This window comes from Caretta caretta, unplaced genomic scaffold (genome assembly GCF_965140235.1).
Source record: "Caretta caretta isolate rCarCar2 unplaced genomic scaffold, rCarCar1.hap1 Scaffold_35, whole genome shotgun sequence".
NCBI classification, from domain to species: domain Eukaryota; kingdom Metazoa; phylum Chordata; order Testudines; family Cheloniidae; genus Caretta; species Caretta caretta.
In genome coordinates this window covers 10,798-34,630 of record NW_027439749.1, presented here as the reverse complement: position 1 = coordinate 34,630, position 23,833 = coordinate 10,798, and the positions used below count along the sequence as shown (strand labels likewise).

At 60.9% G+C, this 23,833-nt stretch overlaps 1 protein-coding gene across 2 annotated transcripts; it reads right to left on the bottom strand.

The window, feature by feature from the left end:
* Positions 1-1,762: 1,762 nt before the first annotated feature.
* Positions 1,763-18,271, bottom strand: CFP (properdin). 2 transcript variants are annotated; one of them, XM_048833443.2, is made up of 11 exons: positions 18,119-18,270; positions 17,874-18,018; positions 17,217-17,380; positions 16,388-16,558; positions 8,754-8,951; positions 8,401-8,574; positions 3,535-3,729; positions 3,268-3,379; positions 2,769-2,926; positions 2,395-2,490; positions 1,763-1,993 (listed from the first exon to the last, which is right to left on the bottom strand). In XM_048833443.2, exons 1-10 carry the CDS (start codon positions 18,180-18,182, stop codon positions 2,444-2,446), a joined length of 1,428 nt encoding a protein of 475 aa, XP_048689400.2. In that variant the 5' UTR covers positions 18,183-18,270; the 3' UTR covers positions 1,763-1,993; positions 2,395-2,443. The 2 variants fall into 2 exon arrangements, with proteins under 2 accessions (XP_048689400.2, XP_048689401.2); XM_048833444.2 differs by lacking the exon at positions 2,395-2,490 and having other exon boundaries at positions 18,119-18,271.
* Between the last annotated feature and the right edge of the window lie 5,562 nt (positions 18,272-23,833).

Below are 23,833 nucleotides of genomic sequence, written 5' to 3'. Positions count from 1 at the left end.
CTATACGTATATCTATTAGACCCCACTCCCCTCCCAGAGCCGGGGAGAGAACCCAGGAGTCCTGGCTCCTAGCCCCCCCCGCTCTAACCACTAGACCCCACTCCCCTCCCAGAGCTCGGGAGAGAACCCAGGAGTCCTGGCTCCCAGCCCCCACCTCTAACCACTAGACCCCACTCCCCTCCCAGAGCCGGGGAGAGAACCCAGGAGTCCTGGCTCCCAGCCCCCACCTCTAACCACTAGACCCCACTCCCCTCCCAGAGCCGGGGCGAGAACCCAGGAGTCCTGGCTCCCAGCCCCCCCCCACTCTAACCACTAGACCCCACTCCCCTCCCAGAGCTAGGGAGAGAACCCAGGAGTCCTGGCTCCCAGCCCCCACCTCTAACCACTAGACCCCACTCCCCTCCCAGAGCTCGGGAGAGAACCCAGGAGTCCTGGCTCCCAGCTCCCACCTCTAACCACTAGACCCCACTCCCCTCCCAGAGCTAGGGAGAGAACCCAGGAGTCCTGGCTCCCAGCCCCCCGCTCTAACCACTAGACCCCACTCCCCTCCCAGAGCTAGGGAGAGAACCCAGGAGTCCTGGCTCCTAGCCCCCCCGCTCTAACCACTAGACCCCACTCCCCTCCCAGAGCTCGGGAGAGAACCCAGGAGTCCTGGCTCCCAGCCCCCCCACTCTAACCACTAGACCCCACTCCCCTCCCAGAGCTAGGGAGAGAACCCAGGAGTCCTGGCTCCCAGCCCCCACCTCTAACCACTAGACCCCACTCCCCTCCCAGAGCTCGGGAGAGAACCCAGGAGTCCTGGCTCCGAGCCCCCCCGCTCTAACCACTAGACCCCACTCCCCTCCCAGAGCTCGGGAGAGAACCCAGGAGTCCTGGCTCCCAGCCCCCCCGCTCTAACCACTAGACCCCACTCCCCTCCCAGAGCTAGGGAGAGAACCCAGGAGTCCTGGCTCCCAGCCCCCCACCTCTAACCACTAGACCCCACTCCCCTCCCAGAGCTAGGGAGAGAACCCAGGAGTCCTGGCTCCCAGCCCCCACCTCTAACCACTAGACCCCACTCCCCTCCCAGAGCTAAGGAGAGAACCCAGGAGTCCTGGCTCCCAGCCCCCCCCCCCGCTCTAACCACTAGACCCCACTCCCCTCCCAGAGCTCGGGAGAGAACCCAGGAGTCCTGGCTCCCAGCCCCCACCTCTAACCACTAGACCCCACTCCCCTCCCAGAGCTAGGGAGAGAACCCAGGAGTCCTGGCTCCCAGCCCCCCCGCTCTAACCACTAGACCCCACTCCCCTCCCAGAGCTAGGGAGAGAACCCAGGAGTCCTGGCTCCCAGCCCCCACGTCTAACCACTAGACCCCACTCCCCTCCCAGAGCCGGGGAGAGAACCCAGGAGTCCTGGCTCCCAGCCCCCCTGCTCTAACCACTAGACCCCACTCCCCTCCCAGAGCCGGGGAGAGAACCCAGGAGTCCGGGCTCCCAGCCCCCCCGCTCTAACCACTAGAACCCACTCCCCTCCCAGAGCTAGGGAGAGAACCCAGGAGTCCGGGCTCCCAGCCCCCCCGCTCTAACCACTAGAACCCACTCCCCTCCCAGAGCTAGGGAGAGAACCCAGGAGTCCTGGCTCCCAGCCCCCACCTCTAACCACTAGACCCCACTCCCCTCCCAGAGCTAGGGAGAGAACCCAGAAGTCCTGGCTCCCAGCCCCCCCCCCCCCCCGCTGTAACCACTGGCCCCCATTCTCAAACACACACACACACAGAGCCAGGTGGGACCCATTCTCTCTCTTTATTGTGATGGATTCCCATGTCCTGTAGCAAAGGGGATTTCTGGGGGTTGGAGCGTCGGGGTCATAACTGCAGGGGGCTTCTGGGGTGTTTCCACAGGGAGCCCCTGGAAGGAGGGGAAAAGCTGCTGTCGTGGGGATCCTGACCCCCCCTGCTCCGTCTGCAGATGGGGCTTCTGGGGAAGCACCTTCACCTGGCTCCTGCCAGATCAACCTGCAAAGAACAGGAAGTGAAAGGGTTAAACCAGAGACACAGGCCCCTTCCCCCCCAGCCAGCCTGCCCCCAGGCTGGACCAGAGCCAGCGCCCCCTATGGGGGACAGGCTCCAGGCCCCATTCCTCGCCCCCCTGGAGCCAGCCGGTCCCCGCCCTCGGAATGGATGGGAGCCGGCACCCCCTTGAGGGGAAGAGTCCCATCCCCCATTCCTCGCCCCCCTGGAGCCAGCCAATCCCTGCCCTGGGGTCAATGGGAGCCTGCGCCCCCTAGAGGGGACAGGCCCCAGGCCCCATTCCCACCCTCCTGAGCCAGCCAGTCCCTGCTCTGGGGCTGGATGGGAGCCGGCGCCCCCCAGAGGGGAAAAGCCCCATGCCCCATTCCCTAGTATTTCTCACACACCTCAAACGTCCTCATCAAGATGCTCCACGTACTTGAAGCCTGCGGTGGGCTAGGGGGCTAAGCTGGCCAGGCGGCCTGCCGATAACGGGGGCTGATCTGGGGGTCAGAGAACAGGGAGCTGGTTCGTGACTGCAGAACCTCAGCAGGACCCTCCAGCCCCACAGGGATCCTTCCAAAGAGACCCGGTGCTTACCCCACTCCCCTCCAAGGGCCGAGGAGAGAACCCAGGAGTCCTGGCTCCCAGCCCCCCCTGCTCTAACCCATCAGACCCCACTCCCCTCCCAGGGGCAAGATAGAACCCAGGAGTCCTGGCTCCCAGCCCCCACACACACACACGCTGACCCACTCAACATCCCCCCCCCCCCCCAGCTCACCATATTCCTCCTCCTCTGGGCAGGGTGGCACATTGAGACATGGCTCCTTCTCCTCCACCTCCAGGGCCTTCCCGTTGATGGGCTGGCACTTGGGCCAGGGTTTGCCCCAGAAGCTGATGTTCACCGGCCCAGTGTTCCCCACGCCCTGGATCTCCATTCTGTGGGGGAGGAGAGAGATCAGCACTGGGCCCAGCCCCCTCCCACGGGACTCTGGATCAGACCCATGGGGACCCCGCAGGTTGGTATTCTTCCCCTCCTCCCAGTTCAGACCCATAGACCCCCCGCAAGCCCTGTAATCCTCTGAATCAGACCCATGGGCCCCCCACAACTTGGTATCCTTCCCCTCCCACCAGATCAGACTCATAGACTCCTCCCCCAGTCCTGTGTCCCTCTGGATCAGACCCATGGGGCTCCCCAACCCTGGTATCCCCACTCCTGGATCAGACCCACAGGCCCTGGTATGTCCCCCCTATCCCCACCCCCTGCTGGTCACACTCACGAGAATTTGGGGTAAGTGGGTTGGCAAACACGCTTCCGAGACTTCATGAGATTCTTCCCGCAGGTTGGGATGCAGAGACCCCAGGAACTCCAGTCTGACCATTGGCCCTCCACTGGGGAGCCAGTACAGACACCAGTCAGGTCAGGAACCCATCTGGCCTGGTATCCCACCTCCCCTCCCCCCAGGTCATAACCAGGGGCCCCTCCAGCCTGGCACCCCTGCACAGATCAGACCCCCAGACCCCTCCAGCCCACCTCGGACACTCACATTTGCACCGAAACATGTTGTAGCAGCTGCGGATATGGATATAACTTCCCACACAGCGCTTCCCATCGGGGCTGCGCCCCTCGCAGACCCGCGTCCGCTTCTGCTGCCCCACGATCTCCTGGCAGGTGATGTCCCCGGTGTAACCCGGCCGGGTGCAAATGGACCACTCCCCCCACTCTGACCAGCGCCCATCCACTGCGGGGGAGAGTCAGGGAAACCCCCAGAGACAGCAGAGTATGACTGTCCATCCTCTCACCCACCCATCCATTGACCCATCCATCCATCTCCCCACATGCAAACCAGCCCACCCATCATCCATCCAGCCACTGACCCACTGACCCAGCCAGCCAGCCAGCCAGCCAGCCACTGACCCACCCATCCATCCATCCACCCACCCAACCATCCACCCAGCCATTGATCCATTCATCCATTGACCCACCCATTGACCCACCCATCCATCCACCCATTGACCTATCCATCCATCTACCCACACACAAACCAGCCCATCCATCAGCCATCCATCCACTGACTCACCCAACCATCCATCCATCCATCTATCCACCCAACCATCTATCCATACATCCACCCAACCATCCAGCCAAAGACCCACCCAACCAAACATTGATCCATTCATCCATCAACCCACCATTAACCCATCATCCATCCATCCATCCACCCACCCATCTACCCACACACAAAGCTGCTCACCCATCATCCATTCACCCACCCACCCACTGATCCATCCATCCATCCACACACAAACCTGCCCACCCACCATCCATCCATCCATCCACTGACTCACCCAACCATCGATCCATACATCCACCCAACCATCCATCCACAGACCCACCCAACCATTGATCCATTCATCCATTGTGGCGGAGTAGGGAGTGGGGAGTACTTACCTGGTCATGATGCATGGGAGTTTTACGAGTTTACTGTCTGCATTAATACTGATGGTGCTGGGATATCAGGGGGTGACTTCACCAAGAAGTGATACTTGTAACCTGAGCCCAGGAGGGGGTTGGGGCCAGGTGACACTTTCTGCCTGGGAAACTGGACAAAGGCTGGAGGAGGAGCCGGGGGTGTGGCTGGGTGAGGCTGCTGGAGGGGGTTTCAGTTTGGAGCTGGCTGGGGAGAAGGGCTGAATCCCAGAACCGGGGTCTGGGCTCCCCACCCCTCAAGAGGGCCCTGACTGAGCGGTCCTGTTCTCTGTACCTACAAGCTCTGTTTAGACTGCGTGAAACCCCTGAGGACACATATCTTGAACTGATCCTCTGAATGGAGGGGTACGTCCACAAGTGGGCAGAGGGGGCCCAGACTAAGGAGGACAGGATTAAACTGATGGTGCTGGAGCACCTGTATGAGCACTGCCCAGCCGACCTGAGGCTGTGGTTGGGGGACAAAAAGCCAGAGGACCCGCGACTCACAGGGCGGCTGGCCGACGAGTTCATGGACAGCCGGTCAGGGGCTGGCAGGGAGGAGTCCCAAAAGAATAAGCCCAACACGGCGCAGAGAGAGCGTCACGCTGCTACCTCCCAAAGGGGGAATGTGGAGAACCCCCTCCCAAGGGGAACAACCAGCATCAGGACCAGCCTGGCTTGAGGGAACCAACGTGACGTGATTTGTTATTACTGTGGGCAGAGAGGCCACATACGGACCCAGTGCCCCAGGCTCCAGGACAGACTGAGAAGACCGAACCCGCACAGGGTTAACTGGGCAGGGACCCAGCCGGAGGAGGGGCTGGCAGCCTACCCACTGCTCAGGAGGGAGGAGTGCCCCAGACCAGCTCCTCTGGAGGGCTGGCTGCTCCGGACTCAAGGATCTCAGGGTTCGGGGGGGGGGCACGGGGCTGTCCCCGCAGAGCGAGTGCCTTGTTCCCCTGGAGGTGGATGGGAGGAAGTTCAATGGATACTGGGACACAGGCGTGGAGATGACGCTGGACGGCCCAAGGCGGTGGCCCCAGATCGGGTGGTGCCCGATACCTACCTGACCCTTATGGGTGTGGGCAGGACCCCATTCAAGATGCCCATGGTGAGAGTACATCTGAAATAGGGATCCAAGGAGGGCCCCAAGGACGTGTGGGTGCACTACCATTTGCCCACTGAGGTGTCGATGGGGGATGACCTCGAGGATTGGCCAGGCAACCCCCAGAACTCCCTAGTCATGACCCGTAGCTAGAGCTGGCGAGGGGCACCTCACCCTGACCTCAGGGAGGGTACCACATGGGAGGCGCAGGACTCCACCCTGGTGGGGAGGGAGCGCCCAGGGACAAGGCTCAGAGGGGCTGCGACTCCAGACCCAGCTGGCAAGAGGGAGCAGGTCCCCATCCCATGCCCAGCCGCTGAGTTCCAGGCCAAGTTGAGGAAAGATCCCTCCTTGCTGAAGCTCAGGGCCCTGGCCGACCTCAATGTGGGACGGACCATGAGGAGAAGTTGCCAGGAGAGGTTCCTGACGGAGAAGGGGTTCCTGTACCGAGAATGGGCTCCCCCAGGGGAAGTGGAGTCCTGTGGGATCAGGAGGCAGCTGGGGGTCCCCCAGAAGTATCGCCGCAAGCTCCTGTCCCTGGCCCATGACATCCCCCTCGCAGGGCACCAGGGAATCCGGCGCACCCGGCAGAGGTTGCTACCGAACTTTTACTGGCCTGGGGTCTTTACCACCATCCAGCAGTATTGCCGATCCTGCGACTCCTGTCAGAGGGTGGGGAAGGCCCGGAACAAGGGGAAAGCGGCTTTGAGACCTTTGCCCATCATAGAGGAGCCTTTGCGGAAGGTGGACATGGACATCGTGGGGCCTCTCAGCAAGACGACCCGGTCGGGGAAGAAATACATTCTGGGGGTGGTAGATTTTGCCACCCGCTACCCCGAGGCAGTGCCCTTAGCTTCCATTGAAGCTGACACCGTGGCCGACGCTCCTGACCATTTTCAGCCGAGTGGGGTTCCCCAAGGAAGTCTTGACAGACCAACTTCATGTCGGCCCTGCTCCGGTGCTTGTGGGAGAAATGTGGGGTCCAGCACATCTGGGCCTCAGCTTATCACCCCCAGTCCAATGGGCTGGTGGAGAGGTTCAACGGGACGCTAAAGATGATGCTGAAAACCTTTATGGACCAGCACCCGCAGGATTGGGACAAGTACTTACCTCACCTGCTGTTCGCGTACAGGGAGGTGCCCCAGGAGTCTACCGGGTTCTCGCCTTTCGAACTGTTATATGGCAGGAGGGTGAGGGGCCCCCTGGACCTGATGAGAGACGAGTGGGAGGGGAAGGCCACTCCCGATGGAGAGTCAGTGGTGGAGTATGTCCTGATCTTCCGAGAGAGACTGGCTGAGCTCATGGGCCTGGCCAGGGAGAATCTGGCCAGAGCCCAGAGGAAGCAGAAGGCCTGGTATGACCGCACGGCGCGGGCCCGGGCCTACGCCACCGGGGACCAGGTGATGGTTCTCATCCCCATGAGAAAAAGCAAACTACGGGCCGCCTGGGAAGGTCCTTTCAAGGTCGTCAAGCAGCTCAATGAGCTTGTGATGGAGCTGTCGAACCGGGCGCACCGCCGCCGGGTGCACCATGGCCATACGCTGAAGCCGTACTATGCCGGGGGAACGTGGTGTTGGCCGTGTGCGGACAGTGGGAGGAGCAGGGAGATGACCCTTGAGTAGATCTATTCCCTGAGACAGGAGCTGGCTCTTCCCTGGAAACAATCCCCCTCTCGGATCAGCTAACCCCTGGCCAGCAAGCTGAGATCAGAGGGATGCTACATCTGTACCGACAGCTGTTTTCCAACCAGCCAGGACTCACTAATCTGGCTGTTCATGGGGTACAGACGGGATCGCACCTGCCTATAAGATGTTCCCCCTTCCGAGTCACAGGGAAAACTGCTCAGGAGGTGGAGCCTGCTCCTGCAGAATTATGACATGGATGTGGTCCATGTGAGGGGAGCGCCAACACGACAGCAGATATGTTGTCCTGGAGAGGGGGGCCTGAACTTCCCCAGGTCACTGGTTAGAGTGACCGCGCTCAGTTCAGTCTCGAAGCAGGGAGAGATGTGACGGAGTAGGGAGTATTAACCTGGTAATGTTGCAAGACCCACCCAACCATCCACCCAACCACTGATCCATTCATCCATCGACCCACCATTGACCCATCATCCATCCATCCACCTACCCACACACAAACCAGCCCACCCATCATTCATCCATCCACTGACCCACCCAACCATTGATCCGTTCATCCATCGACCCACCATTAACCCACCATCCATCCATCCATCCATCCATCCATCCACCCACACACAAACCAGCCCACCCATCATCCATCCATCCACTGACCCACCCAACCATTGATCCGTTCATCCATCGAACCACCATTAACCCACCATCCATCCATCCATCCATCCATCCATCCATCCATCCACACACAAACCTGCCTACCCATCATCCATCCATGTATTGACCCACACAAACATCCATCCATTGACCTAGGCATCACTCCACCCACCCACCCACCTGCTGCCATCTGTCCATTGACCCAACTAACCATTGATACATCCATCCACCCACCCACTGACCCATTCATTCATCCATTCACCCATCCATCCATTAATTCATCCATTTCTACTTGCATCCATCCCAATACATACCCCTCCATTCACGCATCCATCATTTTACTGCGCTTTCATCCATTCCTCCCTCCTTCTCTCTGTGCATCCCACCACTTTTCTACCTCTTCATCCTCTTCCTGATCCATCCATTCTTCTTTTCCTCTATACCTCCATTCCTCCACCCCTTGCCTCACCCCTCCATCTGCCCTCCCCTCCAGGGACAGCGGGTGTCCTCTCCCCACTCCAATGCTCTTTGTCGGTCCCTGCCCCCCTACCTGGGCAGGGTATTTTGGTGTTGCAGAAATATGACCGGGTATTGAGGCCAGGACAGGTGTTCCCACCTTGCCGTGGTGCTGGGTTGTTGCAAAGACGCTTCTCCATTACCCGGCCCATGCCACAGGTCACTGAGCAGGGACTGGACTGCTGCCAGTCACTCCAGCCACCGTGCACTGGGCAGAGCGCAGAGTCAGAGAGAAAGAAACATGGGTCAGCATGGGAAACGTAGCCCGAGGGTTGGGGGAATGGGAAACGGGAGATTTCCCCTTTTGGGGGCACCGGCTCCCATATGGCCCCAGGACAGGGGACTGGATGTCTTGGGGGTGGGGGGGGGCAGGAGGATCTTTCTCACCTGGGCAGAAGGGGAGCCCAATGCAAGACTGGTCCTCACTGGCAGATCCAGAGCAGGGGAGTCCGGGAGGGTTGAAGGAAGGTGGGGGGCTGTCGCAAACCCGTGAGCGACGCTGCTTGGGCTTCAGCCCCGCTTCCTCCGGAGAGCATGTGGCAGAACAAGGACCCCATTGCCCCCAACTGCCCCAGTTACCATGAGCTACAGAGAGGGAGAGATCAGGCCTCAGTGTTGGGAGGGGCCATTCACCCCCACCTGCCCACCTATCCCACACCCAGTGACCCAGCCATACCCCACTCAGCCATCCCTTCCCACCCATCCCCCTATTCAACTACCCAACCATCCCCCCATCACCCCACCCAGCCATCCCTTCCCACCCATCCCCCCATCACCCCACCCATCCCCCCATTCAACTACCCAACCATTGCTTCCAACCCATCCCCCATCACCCCACCCAGCCATCCCTTCCCACCCATCTCCCCATTCAACTACCCAACCATTGCTTCCAACCCATCCCCCCATCACCCCACCCATCCATCCCTTCCCACCCATCCCCCCATTCAACTACCCAACCATTGCTTCTCACCCATCCCCCCATCACCCCACCCAGCCATCCCTTCCCACCCATCCCCCCATTCAACTACCCAACCATCCCCCCATCACCCCACCCAGCCATCCCTTCCCACCCATCCCCCCATTCAACTACCCAACCATCCCCCCATCACCCCACCCAGCCATCCCTTCCCACCCATCCCCCCATTCAACTACCCAACCATTGCTTCTCACCCATCCCCCCATCACCCCACCCAGCCATCCCTTCCCACCCATCCCCCCATTCAACTACCCAACCATCCCCCCATCACCCCACCCAGCCATCCCTTCCCACCCATCCCCCCATTCAACTACCCAACCATTGCTTCTCACCCATCCCCCCATCACCCCACCCAGCCATCCCTTCCCACCCATCCCCCCATTCAACTACCCAACCATCCCCCCATCACCCCACCCAGCCATCCCTTCCCACCCATCCCCCCATTCAACTACCCAACCATCCCCCCATCACCCCACCCATCCCCCCATTCAACTACCCAACCATTGCTTCCAACCCATCCCCCATCACCCCACCCAGCCATCCCTTCCCACCCATCCCCCCATTCAACTACCCAACCATTGCTTCCAACCCATCCCCCCATCACCCCACCCAGCCATCCCTTCCCACCCATCCCCCCATTCAACTACCCAACCATTGCTTCTCACCCATCCCCCCATCACCCCACCCAGCCATCCCTTCCCACCCATCCCCCCATTCAACTACCCAACCATTGCTTCTCACCCATCCCCCCATCACCCCACCCAGCCATCCCTTCCCACCCATCCCCCCATTCAACTACCCAACCATCCCCCCATCACCCCACCCAGCCATCCCTTCCCACCCATCCCCCCATTCAACTACCCAACCATCCCCCCATCACCCCACCCATCCCCCCATTCAACTACCCAACCATTGCTTCCAACCCATCCCCCATCACCCCACCCAGCCATCCCTTCCCACCCATCTCCCCATTCAACTACCCAACCATTGCTTCCAACCCATCCCCCCATCACCACACCCATCCATCCCTTCCCACCCATCCCCCTATTCAACTACCCAACCATCCCCCCATCACCCCACCCAGCCATCCCTTCCCACCCATCCCCCCATTCAACTACCCAACCATCCCCCCATCACCCCACCCAGCCATCCCTTCCCACCCATCCCCCCATTCAACTACCCAACCATCCCCCCATCACCCCACCCATCCCCCCATTCAACTACCCAACCATTGCTTCCAACCCATCCCCCATCACCCCACCCAGCCATCCCTTCCCACCCATCCCCCCATTCAACTACCCAACCATCCCCCCATCACCCCACCCAGCCATCCCTTCCCACCCATCCCCCCATTCAACTACCCAACCATCCCCCCATCACCCCACCCAGCCATCCCTTCCCACCCATCCCCCTATTCAACTACCCAACCATCCCCCCATCACCCCACCCAGCCATCCCTTCCCACCCATCCCCCCATTCAACTACCCAACCATTGCTTCTCACCCATCCCCCCATCACCCCACCCAGCCATCCCTTCCCACCCATCCCCCTATTCAACTACCCAACCATCCCCCATCACCCCACCCAGCCATCCCTTCCCACCCATCCCCCCATTCAACTACCCAACCATTGCTTCTCACCCATCCCCCCATCACCCCACCCAGCCATCCCTTCCCACCCATCCCCCCATTCAACTACCCAACCATCCCCCCATCACCCCACCCAGCCATCCCTTCCCACCCATCCCCCCATTCAACTACCCAACCATCCCCCCATCACCCCACCCAGCCATCCCTTCCCACCCATCCCCCTATTCAACTACCCAACCATCCCCCCATCACCCCACCCAGCCATCCCTTCCCACCCATCCCCCCATTCAACTACCCAACCATCCCCCCATCACCCCACCCATCCCCCCATTCAACTACCCAACCATTGCTTCCAACCCATCCCCCATCACCCCACCCAGCCATCCCTTCCCACCCATCCCCCCATTCAACTACCCAACCATCCCCCCATCACCCCACCCAGCCATCCCTTCCCACCCATCCCCCTATTCAACTACCCAACCATCCCCCCATCACCCCACCCAGCCATCCCTTCCCACCCATCCCCCCATTCAACTACCCAACCATCCCCCCATCACCCCACCCAGCCATCCCTTCCCACCCATCCCCCCATTCAACTACCCAACCATCCCCCCATCACCCCACCCATCCCCCCATTCAACTACCCAACCATTGCTTCCAACCCATCCCCCATCACCCCACCCAGCCATCCCTTCCCACCCATCCCCCCATTCAACTACCCAACCATTGCTTCCAACCCATCCCCCCATCACCCCACCCATCCATCCCTTCCCACCCATCCCCCCATTCAACTACCCAACCATTGCTTCTCACCCATCCCCCCATCACCCCACCCAGCCATCCCTTCCCACCCATCCCCCTATTCAACTACCCAACCATCCCCCCATCACCCCACCCAGCCATCCCTTCCCACCCATCCCCCCATTCAACTACCCAACCATCCCCCCATCACCCCACCCAGCCATCCCTTCCCACCCATCCCCCTATTCAACTACCCAACCATCCCCCCATCACCCCACCCAGCCATCCCTTCCCACCCATCCCCCCATTCAACTACCCAACCATCCCCCCATCACCCCACCCAGCCATCCCTTCCCACCCATCCCCCTATTCAACTACCCAACCATCCCCCCATCACCCCACCCAGCCATCCCTTCCCACCCATCCCCCCATTCAACTACCCAACCATCCCCCCATCACCCCACCCAGCCATCCCTTCCCACCCATCCCCCCATTCAACTACCCAACCATCCCCCCATCACCCCACCCATCCCCCCATTCAACTACCCAACCATTGCTTCCAACCCATCCCCCATCACCCCACCCAGCCATCCCTTCCCACCCATCCCCCCATTCAACTACCCAACCATTGCTTCCAACCCATCCCCCCATCACCCCACCCATCCATCCCTTCCCACCCATCCCCCCATTCAACTACCCAACCATCCCCCCATCACCCCACCCAGCCATCCCTTCCCACCCATCCCCCTATTCAACTACCCAACCATTGCTTCTCACCCATCCCCCCATCACCCCACCCAGCCATCCCTTCCCACCCATCCCCCCATTCAACTACCCAACCATCCCCCCATCACCCCACCCAGCCATCCCTTCCCACCCATCCCCCTATTCAACTACCCAACCATTGCTTCTCACCCATCCCCCCATCACCCCACCCAGCCATCCCTTCCCACCCATCCCCCCATTCAACTACCCAACCATCCCCCCATCACCCCACCCAGCCATCCCTTCCCACCCATCCCCCCATTCAACTACCCAACCATCCCCCCATCACCCCACCCATCCCCCCATTCAACTACCCAACCATTGCTTCCAACCCATCCCCCATCACCCCACTCAGCCATCCCTTCCCACCCATCCCCCCATTCAACTACCCAACCATCCCCCCATCACCCCACCCAGCCATCCCTTCCCACCCATCCCCCTATTCAACTACCCAACCATTGCTTCTCACCCATCCCCCCATCACCCCACCCAGCCATCCCTTCCCACCCATCCCCCCATTCAACTACCCAACCATCCCCCCATCACCCCACCCAGCCATCCCTTCCCACCCATCCCCCTATTCAACTACCCAACCATTGCTTCTCACCCATCCCCCCATCACCCCACCCAGCCATCCCTTCCCACCCATCCCCCCATTCAACTACCCAACCATCCCCCCATCACCCCACCCAGCCATCCCTTCCCACCCATCCCCCTATTCAACTACCCAACCATTGCTTCTCACCCATCCCCCCATCACCCCACCCAGCCATCCCTTCCCACCCATCCCCCCATTCAACTACCCAACCATCCCCCCATCACCCCACCCAGCCATCCCTTCCCACCCATCCCCCCATTCAACTACCCAACCATCCCCCCATCACCCCACCCAGCCATCCCTTCCCACCCATCCCCCCATTCAACTACCCAACCATTGCTTCTCACCCATCCCCCATCACCCCACCCAGCCATCCCTTCCCACCCATCCCCCCATTCAACTACCCAACCATTGCTTCCAACCCATCCCCCCATCACCCCACCCATCCATCCCTTCCCACCCATCCCCCTATTCAACTACCCAACCATCCCCCCATCACCCCACCTAACCATCCCTTCCCACCCACCCATCCCCCCATCACCCCACCCAGCCATCCCTTCCCACCCATCCCCCCATTCAACTACCCAACCATTGCTTCTCACCCATCCCCCATCACCCCACCCAGCCATCCCTTCCCACCCATCCCCCCATTCAACTACCCAACCATTGCTTCTCACCCATCCCCCATCACCCCACCCAGCCATCCCTTCCCACCCATCCCCCCATTCAACTAACCAACCATTGCTTCTCACCCATCCCCCATCACCCCACCGAGCCATCCCTTCCCACCCATCCCCCCATTCAACTACCCAACCATTGCTTCCAACCCATCCCCCCATCACCCCACCCAGCCATCCCTTCCCACCCATCCCCCCATTCAACTACCCAACCATCCCCCCATCACCTCACCTAACCATCCCTTCCCACCCATCCATCCCCCCATCACCCCACCCAGCCATCCCTTCCCACCCATCCCCCCATTCAACTACCCAACCATTGCTTCCTACCCATCCCCCCATCACCCCACCCAGCCATCCCTTCCCACCCATCCCCCCATTCAACTACCCAACCATTGCTTCCAACCCATCCCCCCATCACCCCACCCAGCCATACCTTCCCACCCATCCCCCCATTCAACTAACCAACCATCCCCCCATCACCCCACCTAACCATCCCTTCCCACCCACCCATCCCCCCATCACCCCACCCAGCCATCCCTTCCCACCCATCCCTCTATTCAATTACCTAACCATCCCCCCATCACCCCACCTAACCATCCCTTCCCACCCACCCATTCCCCCCATCTCCCCATCCAACTTACCATCCATCCACCACCTGCCTCCATCCACCAGACCATCCCTACCCAGCCACCCACTCCCCACCCAGCTGTAGATCTGTTCTGACCAAGGTCACGGAACAACGAACAAAGCCTGAATTCCCATCAGCCTTGTAAATATGTAGTTAGTAGATAAAGGAACAGCAGGCGGATGGCGAACGTGTGAACAGCTGGTCACTTGTGCGGGGATTGGCTCCCAGGAACTAAGGAGCCGATCAGAGAGTGTGCGAGGGGATGTAGAACAGAGAGTGCGGGCTGCGTCTGTGTGAGGGCGTGTTTATCAGCTGGTGAATGAGTTTGTACTTTGGGTGCGTGGTTCACCCTGGACCCCACCCCCTGTGCCTGTGAGCCTCAGTAGTTCAGTGTCGGGCCCCTGGGTGCCAGGAGAGAAACCTCTGTGTTGAGCCTGACGTCGAGCTGAGTTCTTGGGGACCGAGTGGATAAGGTCCCAACATCATCCACCCAACCATCCCTGTCCGCTCACCCACCCATCCAGGTGTCCACCCGCCATTAGACCCATCCATCCATCTACCCATGCATCGCTGCCCCACACATCCCCCCCATCCATCTATCCACCCACCCTTACCCCAACCCATCCCTCCACCCAACTACCCATCCATCCCTGCCCCCACACATCCCCCCATCCATCTGTCTATCCACCCACCCTTACCCCAACCCATCCCTCCACCCAACTACCCATCCATCCCTGCCCCCATTCTCCCATCCATCCACCCACCCACCCAACCACCCATTCCTATCCATCCATCCAGCCACCCAACCAGCCATCCCCCCTCCCCACCGCAACCCATCCCTGAATCCTTCTGTCCAAGCACCCAACAACCCACCCTCCCAACCCCCACCCACCCACCCATGTATGCACCCACCCAACCCCATCCACCTATCCACTAATCCTTCCACCCAACAACCCATTCCCCATCCATCCATCCAACCATCCATCCCTACCCCCACCCCCCTATCCAACCATCCACCTACCCAGCCAGCCATCCTCCATCCATCCTGTCGCCCACCCATCCCCCTACCCACCCAACCAGATACTCCGTGATGAATGCAGTATAAAAACATCTATGGAATAGAATGAGATCATAGAAATGTCGGGCTGGAAGGAACCTCAGGAGGTCACTAAATCCAGCCCCCTGCGTGGAGGCAGGACCAAGTCAACCTAAACTATCCCTGACAGGTTTGTCCAACTTCTTCTTACAACCCTCCAATGACGGGGTCCCACAGCCCCCTTGGGAGCCAGTTCCGGAGCTGAGCGACCCTGAGAGTTAGAAAGTTTCTCCCATTATTTAACCTCCATCCCGCTGGCTGCAGATTCAGCCCTTTACTTCTTGTCCTGCCCACAGCAGACATGGAGAACAATTGCCAGTATCCTCTTTAGAAGAGCCCGTGAGGTATCTAAAGACTGTTCTCAGGTCCCCCCTCACTCTCCTTCTCTCCAGACCAAACATGCCCGGTTTCTTTTAACTGTCCCTCCTAGGTCAGGTTTTCTAAACCTACGATCATTTTGGTTGCTCTCCTCTGGACTCTCTCCAATTCGTTCACAACTTTCCTAATACGTGGGGCACCCAGAGCCAGACACCGTCCTCCCGCCAGGGTCCCACCAGTGCCGACCCAAGCGGGACCACGACCTCCCGTGTCTTGCATACGACCCTCCTGTTAACACACCCAGAATGAGAGTAGCCTTTTCCACAGCCACATCCCATTGTTGACTCATATTCCATATGGGATCCGCACGAGCCCCCAGATCCGTTGCAGCCATGTGACTGCCTAGTCCCCACGTTGTCACTACGCATTTGATTCCCCGCCCCCCACACCTTCCTCGGCGTTGTATTCTGCACTTCTCCTTCTCGGATGTGGCCTGGTTGATTTCAGAGCAACTCTTCCCTAGCCGGCTTGTGAGGATGTCAGCTGGGACAGTGTCAAAAAAGAACCACACACAACCCCGCCCCCCCACTCCTGCCCATCCCCCCCCACACACACACACCCATCACTCACTGGGGCAGATCTTGTTGGTGTCGCAGGGCACGGTCTCCGAGTTGTGGCCCAGGCAGGAGCCCCCACAGACGGGCGCCGGCTCGGTGCACCTACGGATTCGCCTCTTCACCCCCTCGGCACAAGTCACGGAACAGGAGCTCCAGGGGTCCCAGGACGACCAGCCCCCCATCACTGCAGGGTGATGGGGGAAAGGGGTCAGCATGAGATTAGGGTGAGGGTGGGGACCTGAGGCTGCCCCCTCCCCATTCCAGAGTCCCCCCATCCCCATCTGAGACCACCTACCCACCTGCCCCTCCCATTTGATCCCCTCCTGCTACGCACCCCTCCCCAGAGACCCCTCCTGTCTCCTGCCCACCCCTCAGAGCCCAGCTCCAATAGGGGGTGACCAACCCCTTCCCCTCCCAGCCCCCCATCACTGCCATGGGCCTCTCTGCAGCTCAAGCAGCTGTGAACAGGAAGTTTCCATTTCCAGCTGTGGTAGGGGAAGATCATGGGGGGGGGGGGAGCTGGGAGGAACCAGCACCCCTAGGAGGGAAGTGAAAGTGTTGAATCTGGGTGAGAGAGAGAGAGGGAGGGAGAGAAAGAGGAAGAGAGAGAGAGAAGCCCGGGGAGCTCCCAGCTACTCCAGCCTCAGCCTCTCCCACTAGGGGGTGCTGTGGGGTACAGGGCTGGGTGACGTGGGGTGCTGTCTGCGTGAGGTGGCGGTGTCCAGCAGTGGACACCGTGGGGCTCAGGGGGCACTGGCCCTGGGGGGCGCCGTGGGGCACAGGGGCACTGGCCGTGGGGGGGCGCCATGGGGCGCTGGCGGAGAGGGGTGGGGGAAACTCACCAGGGCAGCAATCCTTCAGGCTGCAGGCTTGAGTCTCCCACCTCCTCCGCAGGCCACCTGAGCACTGGCCCTGCCCCTGGCAGGTCTGGCTACGTCTCTGCACCCCTTCCCTGCAGGACACGGAGCAGGGGCCCCAGGGCGTCCAGTCGCTCCACTCGGCCTGGCTGCGGGGAGGGCAGCGGGGTCAGGGGGGGTTGGGCCAGGTGCCTGTCGTAGCCTTTGGCGGATTGCTGGGCCCAGCGTTAGGGGCTGAGGCGAGGGGTGGATGGGCTGGAGTTAGGGGCGAGGGTTGGGGTTCGGGCAGGACTGGCAGGGCGCCCCGGCGTGGGGCCGGTACTCGTAGTCGGGGTTCAGGGAGCAGTGGGGGGGCTCTGGGGGGGCACTCACCGGCAGGACTGGCAGGGTGCCCCGGCGTGGGGTGGGTACCCGTAGTCGGGGTTCAGGGAGCAGTGGGGGGGTTCTGGGGGGGCACTCACCGGCAGGACTGACAGGGTGCCCCGGCGCAGGGCCGGTACCCGTAGTCGGGGTTCAGGCAGCAGTGGGGGGGCTCTGGGGGGGCACTCACCGGCCGGACTGTCAGGGTGCCCCGGCGTGTGGCGGGTACCCGTACTCAGGGTTCAGGGAGCAGTGGGGGGGGGGGTCTGGGGGGGCACTCACCGGCAGGACTGGCAGGGTGCCCCGGCGCGGGGCTGGTACCCGTAGTCGGGGTTCAGGCAGCAGTCAGCCTTGGGCACGTCCTCACCCAGCAACTCCTTGCACTTGCCGGCCCCGAACTGCTCATAGCAAAGCCCCTCCTGGGCATCTGCGGGGGGGGGGGGTGAGAGGGTGAGACCAGACGGACGGACAGACGGGGGTGGGGGCCCACTCGGCTCAGACACACAGAAACCCCCCCATCCCGGTACCTGCAGATGGGGCCAGCGCCCAGCACAGGGCCAGCAAGAGGCCAGAGGTCACGGCCCCCTCCATGGGGCTGGGATGGACGGACAGACAGACGGACGGACAGCGGCTGCACAGATGCCTCGCCAGAGAGCGACTGAGCCGCGGGTGTGGAGCGGGGGGAGGATATTCCCATCAGCCACTCCCCCCGCGGGACTTCCCCCTGGCACTTGCTCTGCAAGGGGGAGGGGAACTGGGGGCTTGGGGGGACCCTGAGCCTCCCCAGCCCTGGGCTGTCTCCTTCCAGCTCCTTGGGGAGGGGGCAGCACGGGGGGACCCTCATTCTCCCCACACCCAGCCAGGACCTTGGACTTTGCTCCCTGGCTTTGGCCTCTGAGGGGCCGGCCGGGCCTGGGTTCGCAGGGGGGGAAGTGTGGGGGGGTGTCCAACGCCCCCAGCCACCTCCGCACGGTGAGGTCTCAGAGATCACCAGCAATGGGGGGCGGTTGTCACCCCCCCGCCTTGTAACTTGGGATTTCGTGCTACCCCACTGTGGCTCCAAGTGCACAGAAAGTTCCCCCCATCTGCCTCCCCCTCACCGTGCAGGGCCCCCCCATCTGCCTCCCCACCCACCAAACAGGGCCCCCCCTAAATCTGTCCCCTCCCATATTTGTAACTGCCGGGCTCTCGGGCTTCCCCCTCCAGTCCGTCACCCCCCCCAAAGGAGCAAAATACCCCGCCCCCATTATCAGCTCACCCTGGCCCCCACCCTCCCGGCTGCTAGGACTGGCCCTGGGGGCGAACCAAACGACCAGCTCATGGAGTAGAAAAAACCCCGGGGGGCCCAGGGGAGAGCGGGCAGGGGATGAGGCCCCCGGGCACATGGTCACAAAGCCCTGATCTCCGGCCTCGCCCAGCGCCTGGCTCGGTGCCCGTGGCTCAGAGCAGAGGCCCCAGGGCCACGGAGCAACAGGGGGCCTAGCCAGGCAGACTAGCCCCTTGGCTCCCCTGGCTACGCCGCGCCCCGGTCTCTGGGGGGCCCTTGGGCCAATGCGGGACGGGGACCCCGGGGAAGGGGGCAGACAGGGAAGTTGTTTCGGAGAAGAGCGACACCCGGTCAGCGGGGCAGGCGAGAAGGCACCGGAACCAGGTGGGGAGGGGGCCACACAGCTACATCCTGGACCTCGGCCGCGAAATCTGCTGGCCGGGGCCACAGCGGCGACAGGGCGGCCCGTGAGCGGGGAATGAGGAAGGACCCTGGCTTCCAGGGTAACCAAATCCCTTGAGTCAGCAGCCGAGTGAAGCCAGACCCTGAGCAAACAAGGAAACGGGCGAAGGGCCAACCCCAGCGACAGGAGCTCAGTCCGGCTCCACCAGTCCCCTGTATGGTCAACCGCTTCCCTGACTTGGGCACTGTCCCAGGCAGCGCGGCCGTCGCCTGGACCCAGCCAACGGACGGCACCAGGTGGCCCCCGGGGCCCGTGGGGTCGGAAGAAGAGGCACTTTTTGAATGGGGGCGAGGGACTGAGCGATGGGAACGACCGACCCAGGCCGGTGAAGGGTTCTCCTCACGTGCCAGCCTGGCCCAGGTCGCCCTGCACGGCGACTGGTCCCCGCGGGATCGGGGCCCCCTTGCCCCGGGAGAGTCACCGCAATGGAGCGAGGCGGGGTCAGCCACCAAGGTGGCCGCGGGGAACGTGGTTGGTGGAACGTAGGCGATGGGGTGACATGATTGGTGGAACGTAGGCGCCAAGGGGACGTGGTTGATGGAACGTAGGCACCTGGGGGGACGTGGTTGATGGAACGTAGGCGCCGGGGGGACGTGGTTGATGGAACGTAGGCACCCGGGGGGACGTGATTGGTGGAACGTAGGCGATGGGGTGACATGATTGGTGGAACGTAGGCGCCTGGGGGGACGTGGTTGGTGGAACGTAGGCACCTGGGGGGACGTGGTTGGTGGAACGTAGGCACCTGGGGGGATGTGGTTGTTGGAACGTAGGCGCCGGGGGGACGTGGTTGGTGGAACGTAGGCATCGGGGGGACGTGGTTGGTGGAACGTAGGCACCTGGGGGGACGTGGTTGGTGGAACGTAGGCGCCGGGGGGACGTGGTTGGTGGAACGTAGGCGCCGGGGGGACGTGGTTGGTGGAACGTAGGCACCTGGGGGGACGTGGTTGGTGGAACGTAGGCGCTGGGGGGACGTGGTTGTTGGAACGTAGGCGCCGGGGGGACGTGATTGGTGGAACGTAGGCACCTGGGGGGACGTGGTTGGTGGAACGTAGGCACCTGGGGGGACGTGATTGGTGGAACGTAGGCACCTGGGGGGACGTGGTTGGTGGAACGTAGGCGCTGGGGGGACGTGGTTGTTGGAACGTAGGCGCCGGGGGGACGTGATTGGTGGAACGTAGGCACCTGGGGGGACGTGGTTGGTGGAACGTAGGCGCCGGGGGGACGTGGTTGGTGGAACGTAGGCACCACGGTTGTTACGCTTATAAGCAGCACACAGAATCTTTTTAAAGGGGAGAAGGCAACACGCCGCGTTACTTGAGAGTACAATTTAAGCATTGAAATCAGCACATGCTATAAACATATTCACCCCCACCCCCTCCACACACATACCCCCGGACAGCCCCCCACCAAAGGTCCTGCAGCTGGGTCATACAGTACTCCGGGAGTCCCCGTGACAGTACCCTGCACGCGAGCTTTTCCTGATTGTCTGAAAGACCAAAAGAACCTGGTTCTACCCCGTTGGGGGTGGCAGATTATTGCTTAAAATATCCCTTCCTTTTACAAATACCTTTGCTGATTGCAGGCAAAACAGAGGAATTAACCCCCTACTTTCCTGTGTGTTCGGTCTATGGGCTGGCCAGGTTGCAATGGCTTCTACCTTGTAAGGGTGGATTATTCCACTGTTCAGTTATTAAATTCAGGTGGTGGCATGCCTCAGTTTCCCTTCTTATACAGCAGACCAAGTTTGTAATGTTTTTTTCTGCTGTGCTAGGCTTTAAGTTTATTCACAGGTAATAGCTGAGAAGGATCATTACCCTATGACCTTAAAGGCGTTTTCCAAAAACCATACACACCATCCATGGTTACAGGGGTGCTTATGAACATGAAATGTATCCCGATGTTTAATATTAACATCAAACCTATTAAAAGCAGCTTGTTATACCCTTGCCTTTTCTTTAGGCCATTTGTTTTTGAAGCCCTTGTGCTCAACGTCCTCTTGAAATCTTTGCACGGGGTTTTTAAATTTAATTATATCCTTGGGGTTTGGGTGAATTAAGAAGTAGGGGTGCCAGGCCTGTCAGCAGACCCCTTTTGTACCTGTCTTCAAATTTCAGCCCTGATTTTTGATTTTTTTACTTACAGTTAACCTGTCTGAGGTGTGACTCTGTTTCCTCTGGAAGGTCATACTTTGAGCCTTTTAGTTTCAGGTAGTTTGTTTGCTGACCGGGTCTGTCCTTTATCTGTGTCATCTTTGTGCTGCCATTTGTGGACAGTTCTCACCTTCCTCTGGCCAAAAAGTTTGCCCACCCCTGTTTTAAGGACCTAAACCAACACTCCTGGCTTGTAACCCTCTGTTTTGTAGGTTTAAAACGAATTGGTTTTGGTTTGGTTTGAAATAATACCCCTAAAAATCCACTTGGATCTTTCGGTCAAAGTTGCAAAACTGACCGGCACTTGTTGCCAGACCCAAGTGGTGTGTGGCCTTGGGATTTGGACGCTTTATAACGGTCAATCTGTATCTGTCGCCTGCCTGCTTGTCTGGTCCCAATCCTGCTTTCCTCACTGAGCCACCCCTTCCCATGGGCACAGGCTTCGTCCCACTCACCATTTAGCAAGGAGGGGGGACTCCTCATCTAGCCCCCACCCCACCCCTCCTGGACTTTCCCCTATGGGGGGCCAGGCCCCAGCAGACCCCTAGCCCAAGCCTGGCCGGTTTGCAGCCGCATCGGGACAGTCCCACACGCGGCCACGCGAGGGCGCCCCTGACCACAAAACACACATGGGCCTAAACCCTCGGCCACAGATGGGCTCCTAAAAACCGAGGGGAAGCTCGGCTGGGAAGAAGCGAGGGTCACGGGGGAGGAGGGGGCAGGGCCGGGCTGGCAGGGGGCTGCGGGTCGGGAGTGGGGGGCACTGGCAGGGTCAACTCCCTGCAGCCGCTCTCCTGGAGACACCAACACCTCCCCCCCGGATCCCTGAGATGTGAGGTTTCCAGCCACTCCCTGATGATCCCTGGGGGCAGGTTCCCAGACCCGGCGGGGGGGGGGGGTGGGGGGGGAGTGAATCCCTGGAAGTCACCTGGCAGCATCACCCCTGTGAATCCGACAGTCTTCTCACTATGGGTGGATGGGACAGAATGAACCCAGGTGTCCGGGCTCCCAGCCCCCACCTGCTCTAACCACTAGAGCCCGCTCCCCTCCCAGAGCCGGGGAGAGAACCCAGGAGTCCGGGCTCCCTGCCCCCAATTTTGTCACCCACCAAGGGCTGAGCCGCTCCCTCGTGACATCATCCCCCCTCCCCATTTCGATGTGGTCTCTTTGTGGGTGGCCCCTCGTCCCCCATTGGCCGGAGCCGCCCTCCGTCACCCAGGGGGGCGTGGCCAGTCTGTTTCCTCCCCACCCCCCAGCTGCTGGTGCCGGGACTCCCAGAGGTGTCTGGGAGCCGGGGAGGCCGGAGCTGCCTCGCGGGGTCCCCCCCGACGGCCCCGACGGCCGCTTGCCCCTGCACCCATCTGTCCATCCATCCACCTGCCTGTCCACCCATGCACCCGCCTGTCCATCACCCGTCCGTCCGTCCATCCACCTGCCCGTGCACCCATCTGTCCGTCCATCCACCCGCCTGTCCATCACCTGTCTGTCCCTCCATCACCTGTCTTTCCATAACCCGTCTGTCCATCCACCTGCCCCTGCACCCATCTGTTCGTCCTTCCACCCGCCTGTCCATCACCTGTCTGTCCCTCCATCACCTGTCTGTCCACTCGTCCGTCCATCCACCTGTCTGTCCACCCGCCTGTCCATCACCTGTCTGTCCACCTGTCCGTCCATCTACCTGTCTGTCCACCCAACCGTCCACCCACCTGTCCGTGCACCCTTCTGTCCGTCCATCCACCTGTCTGTCCCTCCATCACCTGTCTGTCCATGCATCCATCCACACACCGCCTGTCCATCACCTGTCTGTCCATCCACCCGCCTGTCTGTCCACCTGTCCGTCACCCATCCATCCATCCCTCCATCCACCTGTCCTTCTGTGACGAAGTGGGACTTTTCTTAATGTTTCCTCTGAATAGTGTGGGGGTGCCTCAGTTTCCCGTAGGCAGTTCTTAAGTCTCTAGGGGGTGGGGTAAGGGTGTATGATCATTGCAGAGCCCTAGAGGGCAGGTGTGTGCAGGAGTCTGGACACAGAGAATGGCCGACACCCTGTTTCCTGGCAACTGATGGCCTGGGCCGTTCCCCCCCCCCCCAAAGGTGAGAGCTAAAGGGTTGGAGAACAAAGGAATCAGGTGACCACCTGGCCCGGGAAAGGAACAAAGCCCAGAGGAGGGGGGGCTGGAGGGAGTTTCAGTTTGGGGCTGGCTGGGGACGAGGAGTGAAGGGCAGACGTGGTTGTCTGGCTCACTGCCCCCCAAAATGGACCCAGCTGAGGGGTCCTGTTCTCTGCACCTACAAGCTCTGTGTTAGACCATGTTCCTGTCGTCTAATAAACCCCTGTTTCCCCGGCTGGCTGAAAGTCCCG